Genomic DNA, 9,164 nt, shown 5'->3' on the forward strand with positions numbered 1-9,164 from the left:
CTTAAAACAGGGATTTGAGAGTAAAGCTTTTTGCCAGTATACCCACGATATGTTACTTTAGACATATAGTATATTTATAATAAAAGTACGAGAGTAGGTATATGCATCTATATAATTTAAATATCTGAAAATGCATTCAACGTTATACTTATGTAGATTCGAATGAAAAAAGGAGTTCGCCATCGTTACGTTTTGAATAGTTTAAACGAATTGTACATAATACGACGAAAAAAACGTATAATTTCAGAATCGAATCGAGATTAATTGAATCAAATTATTTTTACAAAGTTTATATTTGAAGCACTAACTTTGTGGTTATTCATTATAATAAAATAAATAAAACAACTTTTTGTTCAACAAAAATGTTTTTAACCTCTATTTTTTTTATTTTTTTTCCCCCGACCGGTTTCAAAGCAAACAAGCTTCTTCGTCAAGGTTTACGTAACTAATGAATTGATTCCTTTTTTATTTTTATCATGTTCACTAAATACTACACGTGGACCCAATAAATCAAGTCGTTTTTTCCTTACACGGGTGGTAATTTGATATCACTATTTTCGAAGTTAGACATGAGAGGACTAAAAGAAATATTGTTGTTTTAGTTATTTATTTTTGTTTTCTTATTATGAATAGCTTTTTTAATTTCTGAGTTGTCTAATTTTAATATTTTATTTTCAACATGAAGTACTTTTAATCCAGTGTCTTTATTGAAGTTATGAAGTGAACATGATAAAAATAAAAAAGGAATCAATTCATTAGTTACGTAAACCTTGACGAAGAAGCTTTGAAAGCGGTGGGTGGGGAAAAAAATGATAATAAAAAAAAATCTATTTATTTTTGTTTGAATGATTTTTAAGTCTCTCTCGAAACATAAATGGCAAATTTTAAGCAAGAATGTTGATTACAAAATACCTACTTGAAATTGTTCATTTAATGGGGCTTATTACGAGTAACTCGCATCAAGTGGATATTATAAAGTAATGTTTTTATTTCCTTTTCTGAAATATGCAGGCGTATTATTATAATACAAAACTTGTCTTACCTTTAGCCCAGCCGGTGAGAACGTTGCCCAAGTATGCGACCTTGTACACGGGATCCGGTTCGCTGATGTTGATGCTGCTGTGTCTCTTCAGCAGCCTTCCGAGACCCTTGGACAAGGTGCGGAAGGTCTTCAGCTTGAAGTCCTTGTTCCCTAACCCGGGCTCCGCACTTTCTACACTCCGGGACAGAGCCTTCCCTTGTTCGCTTAACTTCTGTCCAATTAGCTTCGGGATTATCGGCAAGGATCTCCGCCTCTCCAAAAGAACGGTCTTCGCTTGGAAGACGTTGTAAACGTTGGAATTTTTCTTGTAGGGGTGCGCGCTCGCCGCTTTTATCATGTCAACGATATCTTCGCCATCTTTATCTTCCGCATCTTCGAGATCCTTAGATTGGTCAGCATGAACAACACCGTCTAATACTATTTTGTCGTTTTCTAACTCATCTTTGTAACAGTCATTCGTTCCGATGGAAACTGTCACGTTTATTTCTAGCGGTTTGGCGATAAGGTTGTTGTTAAGTTTGTCGGGGTCGGTTTGACCGTCGTAAAGGTAAGACGAGCTCAGGCATTTGCCTTTTCTTAGAGTCGACGTCTTCAGCATGAGATTCTGCTCGCTGGAACTTCTGTTCTTCAGAATGTGGATCTTGCTGATATTGCTCGCGGCTCTGTCGGTCTCGTCGACACCTACGAATCTACCGGTGATCTCTGCGAGATCTTCCGCCGGAGGAGGCTCGACGGCGTTGTTCTCTGCGCTTCCCTGCATGTTGTCGGCGTTCTGCTGCAGGTCCCCGGCCGTTTGCTTGTTTCGAACACGCCTGGCGTCTGCGGCGGTTTTGTGAGCCATCTCCGAACACCTCGCTATTGCGACGATCGGGTCTGAATGCAACAATCGGCTCGCTGCATGACGAGATCAGCGCGGATTATCCACCTCGAAATCAAATCAACATTCCTCGGGCGATTCGGACGCTCCGGGAATACATATCAGCGCAGCCTTACTGAAAGGTTACGAGTTCGGTTTCAACAGAGGACGAGGTATCTCGCGTATAATTAATGCAGGATCGGATTCACCTGTAAAGTTGCTGCGGACGTTACCTGCTGAACGAGAATCTGGGTCACTGAAATTACTTCCGAAAAAGCGGTATTTCTAACTAATTATATAACAAAAGTTAGAAAACTGGCCGCGGTTAACAGCTTACACCTACATACTACACTTTACACGACCGAGTTTTGAATAACTTCATTAAAACTTCCTCGATGAGCGGATGAATTGTTCGTTTGCACTGAGATTAGTAGCTCGAAAGAGTAAACACACTTCACTGATGCTTCAGCAGCATTTGGTAGTAAACAAAAACAAAAACAGAAAACAACGAAGCTTAGAGCTCGCTCGGTGAGACGCGGAGTACCGTTTAGCTCGGCGGGTGAGCGGCGATTGGTTGTATTGTACGTTGCACGGCTGTTAGCTGTTAGTTGTTAGGTCGGCTGTATGCTGTATGAAGTACAGCGCAATGTCCGCCGCGAGCTGGCGGAGAGCGCCGAAGACCTCCGAAGAATGCCGAAGTGCGCCGAACAGGTAATAATAATAAATTTCATACCTGGGTAAGGTGTGTGCGGAGCCTATATAACTATTAACTATATGCCACTCGTAAACTTTACACAAATCATAATTCGAGCTTTGTTTTATAATATCCATTATCGCTTCAATTACCCACTACTTTACTTTGTATTTCTAACTAGAAAGTAGTTAGAAAGTATAAATAATTTAATAAAGTCGATAATTGTTTTAAAAATAGTAACAGATTTGTACGAACAATCTCTTTGATACCATGCTGTACCTACGGGCGCATACCTTGCACATTAATCATGTTCTCTGAACGGGTCCAAGTACAAAATGTATCCTCGTCAGAATGAGGAACTTCAGCCCTACGGGAAATTGGATACAAAACGAAATTGAAGGAATCCTATGTAAATAAATAAAAAAATACAAATTACTTTCCTTCAATTCATCCACCTGTTGATCTCTGTGAAGTTAAAGAGCTAAAACCTTCATTGATACAGGTAAGATTCGCCAAACTGAATTATTTCCCCTCCCTGGGGGGTTGAATCCAGTCAAACTAGGACAAACTAAAAATGTTGTTAGTTATTTTTGTCTGAGGGACCTTTTTACAAAGTTTCCAGTTAAATACGAGAAATTATAATACAATGTTGTTTTAAAGAATTTAAATATATTTATTATTGTGGCTCAAATCCTCGATGTCTTGAAAGTGATGAAACCGGTCACTGATTATTCCAAATTTTCGGATTTAAGTATCATTCGTCTTTTATTTCCATAATAAATTATGATGAACTTCCATCGTGCATTTTCACTTACAAACTTGAATGATCCAGAAATATTGTAATGCAGAAGTTCAGTGTTTTAAAATAAATTAAAACATGTTAATAAACTATCAAAATAATCACAAAAAAAAACAATTAATTTTTATGTCGTGTTATCGGCGCTGTGATTTTTTTTAAAGTTTTGTGTTTCTGTAATTACTCTGCGTGTGACGTCTTATGTTCTCTTCCGCTTCTTCTCAGTCAGTTCTGCCGATTGGTCCGTTGACTTACCGTAAACCGGAAATATCTCACTACTCTCTTATCATTGGCGGCCTCCGTGGTGTAGTGGTCAAGACGCTTGACTCACGCACGGAAGGTTCCGGGTTCGATTACCGGTGAGAGTCAAAAAAATTAAATTTGATTTTTCTCAAGCCTGGGTGCTCTGTGATGTAATTCACCACTGTAATTAGGCCTCCTGGCCTATTGTGGTGCAAAAAAAATGTAATGTAATGTAATCATTATTTTTTCTAAGCCAATCAACAGGCTTGTGGAAGCCCTCGCAGATTGGCATTAATGGGTATATATATATAATAACACTTAATATAAACAATCTTAAAATCTATTTATATTTACAAAAGGAATAATTATGACATAATCTAGGCGGGCATGGCAAGTGTGTCGTCTCGAGTCAGGAGTGACAACACCGCTTGCTTCTTGAATGCTTGCCTTCGTTGTAGGAACACATTGACTACTGTTTAGTAACCTTTTGTTCACTGTTTTGAGGATCCTCGGTAGAGGGGAAAAGAATCCGATGTTGGTTTAATAATTTCCCACAGCAAAGACCAGCATTGGTACGCAAATTACGGTGGGTTAATCTGAGCAAGGATATCATGGGCGTCTTATTGGTTGATTCATATGAACAAGTGACGTCGTTCAAAGTAGTTGGCTTTTATTGAAATATTTTTTATAATTTTATTCATGCATTTAAAAAAAACTTTTACATACAATTGAATGCTTTAATTTTTACCGCGCGTAAGAATACATTTAATTTTATATCTAATTCCCCGTAGGGCTGATTTTCTTCGTTGGAACAGCAATGCAGTGCCTAATACACCAGTGGGTGCCGATGGGGAAATGACGATGATGATGATGATCTTTTTAAGTCTGCAGTTACGTCCTATGTCTGACAGAATTAAGAGTAGGTACAGACGAACTTCAGCACACTGAGAAGTACTTAATTAGATAATTCCTTATGCTTGGAAAACATTCAACAATGATCTCTTGTACGACGTACGACACATCCCTACACTCTAACTAGGGTTGCCAACTTAATCGATTAAAAAAAGAGACGGAAAAAAAACTCATACCTAATAATGTCAATATGTACTAAATGTGCGCCATACCATCATGACGTATGCAGTAGAGACGAGGACAGATACGGTGATAGCAAAAATCTGATCAGAACGTCAAAGGGCAATAGCCAAAAAAATTAAATGGGACAAAATCCTGAATCAAGGAATTAGACGGATTTGCGATGCTCTATATGGATGCAAATCTTGGCACCTTACCAAAGCTTAAAACACCAAACTTCTGATTTTGAGAGTAAGTGCTTAAGAAGAATATTAGGTATAAGGCAGTTCGATTTTATAACTAACATTTAAGTCCGACAACGGACGCAGCAGCCTTCTATAACGAGCGTCTTGAGGATGCAGCGGTGGTCCTAGCTTAGACACATGCTGCGCATGCTAATGTAATTACTCTGACAATAATATGAAGATCTGGTGTAATAATCGGCTGTGGCCTTTGTTAAGGATGTTTTCAGCATTTGGTTCTAGAAGAGGAATCCACAGAAAACTCATTCAGGAGAAGCCGGACTATTGACAGACATCAACAAACTTTCTGTTCCACTTTGAGAGTGTTCAGCATTTTGTGTCCTATTTTTATTGATTTCAACAATTTCCTTTACTATTTTTACCGTGTATTATATTAGGGGGAGATTTTGGCTGCATTCCGGAAGAATTCGATTTTCCAGGAGGGCTGGCACCCCTAACTCCACCGCATCAGACGCCCACACCAATGTTTAGCTCAATGCGCTGGATTGCGACAGCTGAGAAACGCAAGGTAAAAATTTAAAATATCAGACATAACAGACAGACCGTCACGCCGCTTCTCCGTGAGTGTAGGCAGAGAGGATAGAACGCAATATCATTATGTCTTTGCATACAGATCTTGCTGCCTCTACGTTCCTATACATCTTCTCACTTCTCATGCACGCACTCCTATTATTCCGACTTTTGACATTGGATATTTATTAAAAATTAAAGCATTAACTTTGTGGTCAAACACTTTATTAAATTACAATATTTGAGTTTGTCCAAATGTTCGTAGACAAACCTGGATTTCACCCCCTCGGGAGTCATTAAGATTAACAAATTACAACAGGGATGGAGAATACCTTAAATAAGGAAATATGGAAGTCAAGGCATTTACAGGGCTTATGACCTGTCATTGGTGAGTTTTCATTCCGATTTTTCAAATAGTTTTAAATGGCCTCAAAATTGAAATATTTAAGTAAATTATAAGACCACAAGTTGAAATGTAGTGCTGCAGGAGGATATTAAAAATCTCCTGGGTGGAAACCGAACGGAGGTCCGAAACGATGACGATCTCCGACGGATGGAAAAAGATAGAGGTACTGAAGACCATAAAGAAAAGAAAACTTGAGTACTTTGGGCATATGATGAGAGGCGAAAAATATCACATTTTACAAGTCATTCTTCAGAGAAGGATTGAAGGAAGACACAGCGCAGGTAGAAGGCGCATCTCTTGGCTAATGAACTTGCGTGACCGGTTTCATTGCAGCACTCAGTCTTTGTTCAGGACAGCTGCCAACAAAGTGAGAATTGCTATGATTATTTCCAAACTCCATCGGGGAGAGGAAGGACGAGAAGAAGATTAAGAAGAAAAAAATATTTTTTTGAGTAAAAAAATATGTACATACATTAGAGTGGGCCGATGATGGATGATTTTTTTTAATATTTTTAGACGTCAAAGTGAAGGGGGTCTAAAAAGTTGCATTTTCGATCACATTGAAAGTAAAAATTATTTTTTTAATATTTCATACTAATTTTGGCTCAACAGAGGTTTAAAGATTATCACTGTCTACTACATTTTGTTAACTATCCATATTGATGAAATATTTTTTTTTTAGTTAAGATATAACTTAATTACATTGCGAATTGGAATACATTTTAAAACTACCGAAATGCAAAAAGTTTATACTCCGCGGAACTGATTCCGTTGAGCGCCTGGCTTATATTGACAAAAAAATAGCTCAATAAAACAATGCTACCCATTTATTACAAAATAAAGTGCAACTTACGCCCTTAGATGCTTATTTAATAAGGTTTAATCCACATTACAAAATTTAATTGGACTGATTTCCTTACTTGAATACGAAATGACAGCCGGTTTAGCGCAAAAAATCGACTTTTTCGAAAACTTCAAGCTCTGGTTGAGGGCCAAAAATAGCAGCGAATATTTTATTCGATATTTTTAGCATTCTAAATAATCCAAAAGGCAACTTTTAAGACCCCTTTCAATTTCAAAATTCGAAAAAAAAAAATATTTTCCCAACCTAATATGCATACAATGTAATTATTAGAGCACACATAAGAATATGTTTATGTGTGCCATACTTCAAGATAAATTTTTCATTTGTCCACGTGTGCGGTGGTTTGATTTTTTGAGAAATGAAGTAACTAGAGAACGGACGCAGCAAACTCCGGTGACAACTGTCATCAAGCGGAGGCAAAACGGTTGGCTTGACCATGTGCAGCGGATGCCTCCTGAGAGCCTTAACCACGCTTGCCAACTCCACAAGGCATCAGGTTCTCGACTGCTGACTGTTCGTCGGCAGGTCGTGTCAGAACTACGGGACGCGAACCTGACGTAGGAGGATGCACAGGAGCTGGCAGCCGACAGAGATGATTGGAGGATCTTTGTGGACAACGTATGCTCCAGCTAGGGAGTGGATATGGTATAATGAAATAAATACTGCAATAATTGTACAAAGTAATACCTGGGATAATTCTTTCAAAAGAGCCAATTTATGTATAACTATTATCAAGGAGTGGTTAGATCGAAATCTTCTCTCGCTAAATTGTAATAAAACACTGTTAATTCCATTTTACAACTAAAAAAGAAATTTATGTTTTTTTTTTTAAATAAAAAAAAATATTAAGCCAAATATGTGAGTATTTATTTTATTATTTGTTTTTAACAATAATTTGTTAGTACCATTTTTTTTATATACGAATAAGTATTTGTAAATATATATTTATATTTTTGTTTAAATTCTTTACAAGTTATTTACAATGAGCTTTTTAATTCAATTACTTTTCTTATATCCGTATATATTTTTTTCTTTTTTACTATTTAAAGTTTCACTTTTTATTTTGCATTGCAGTATGCTTTTTATTGTTTCTACATGTATACAAAAAAGCGTTGTTTATCTTTTAAATATACTTACTATGTTTGTACTTACCTGTTTATTTTTTGTTAAAGCCCCTTGGGCGTATTGTAAAATTAAATAAATAAATAAATTATAAATTTTTGTCAAAGGCAGATTTGCCGTTTATGTTAATAAAATAAAAAATCATCTTCCCCTTCTCCTTCCCTTAATGTAATGTTTCATAATAAATATTGTAATCTTGACATATGTAATAACTGCGAAAACAAGTCTGAAAGGTGCATAAAATACCTGGGAGCCTGGGAGTAATCAAATATTGTCAACTTAAATAGACTCAAAATAGATGGAAATATGGACAAGGATATTGAAAGGAGGGTTAGTGCCGGTAACAGAGTTAATGGTGCCTTAAAGTCTGTCGTAGCAAATAAGTGTCTATCGCAAGAGGCTAAATTAGCAGTTCATAATGGAGTTCTGGTACCAACCCTAATGTATGGAAGCGAAGCATGGAGTTGGAAAAAAAGAGACGAAAGTAGACTGAATGCTGTTGAAATGCGATCCCTCAGGCGAATGTGCGGAAAAACAATGTATGATAGGTGCCCTAATGTCGAAATTAGAGCAGAATGCAAGGCTGAGTTAAGCATTATCGACAAAATTAAGAAAGGTCTTTTGCGATGGTTCGGTCATGTGGAGCGAATGAATGATGAAAGAACGGCTAAAAAGATTTATGATGCGAATGTGTCTGGTTGTAGAAGTCGAGGAAGGCCGAGAAAGACATGGCATGATCAAGTACAACAAATTCTTGAAAGTGGTCATGTGAAAAGTCGGAATAATCGACGTGAGTGCATGAAAAGATGTATGAATGTGTAGGAAGCAAAGGAAGTGTGCCAGGACAGAGTGGTGTGGCGTTCTATCCTCTCTGCCTACCCCTCTGGGGAAATGGCGTGATGGTTAGTTAGTTAGTTAGTTAGTTAAATAGACTCATCTTGAAATAATTATTCATAAACTAATATATTGAACCCATGTGTTCAAACGGTTAAGTATTTGCCCTATGCCAAATGCAATGCCTTATGCACCCCTGTGTGCAAAAAAGGTAATGCTGATGATGATGAGACACTACTAAGATTCAGAACTATTGTTTTTTTGTCATTTTAAATGTCAATTTATTGCACTCAAGAGAATCAAAACAGGAAAACATTAAATTATTTTTTGTGAATTCATTTAAATTTTGGAATATCGACGTCTTCGCTGATCATTTTTAGTTTGTTTTAGGTAATCTATTGTTGAGTTGTTTATCTTAAAATCGTAATAAAAATCATATCTTACACCTCATAATACAATATT

The 9,164-nt window shown here is 37.0% G+C and overlaps 1 protein-coding gene across 1 annotated transcript; it reads right to left on the reverse strand.

The window, feature by feature from the left end:
- Nucleotides 1-830: 830 nt before the first annotated feature.
- Nucleotides 831-2,525, reverse strand: LOC148277577 (uncharacterized). The gene has a single exon (XM_088232680.1). The coding sequence runs from the start codon at nt 1,881-1,883 to the stop codon at nt 1,020-1,022; it is 864 nt and encodes a 287-aa protein (XP_088088806.1). The 5' UTR covers nt 1,884-2,525; the 3' UTR covers nt 831-1,019.
- Nucleotides 2,526-9,164: the final 6,639 nt, after the last annotated feature.

Source organism: Micrasema longulum, unplaced genomic scaffold (assembly GCF_059751315.1).
Source record: "Micrasema longulum isolate JH-2025_06_02 unplaced genomic scaffold, ASM5975131v1 h1tg001009l, whole genome shotgun sequence".
Lineage (NCBI taxonomy): Eukaryota > Metazoa > Arthropoda > Insecta > Trichoptera > Brachycentridae > Micrasema > Micrasema longulum.

Excerpts from the sequence above, each read along its gene's own strand:
- LOC148277577 (XM_088232680.1), bottom strand. The coding sequence starts at position 1,883 with ATGGCTCACAAAACCGCCGCAGACGCCAGGCGTGTTCGAAACAAGCAA.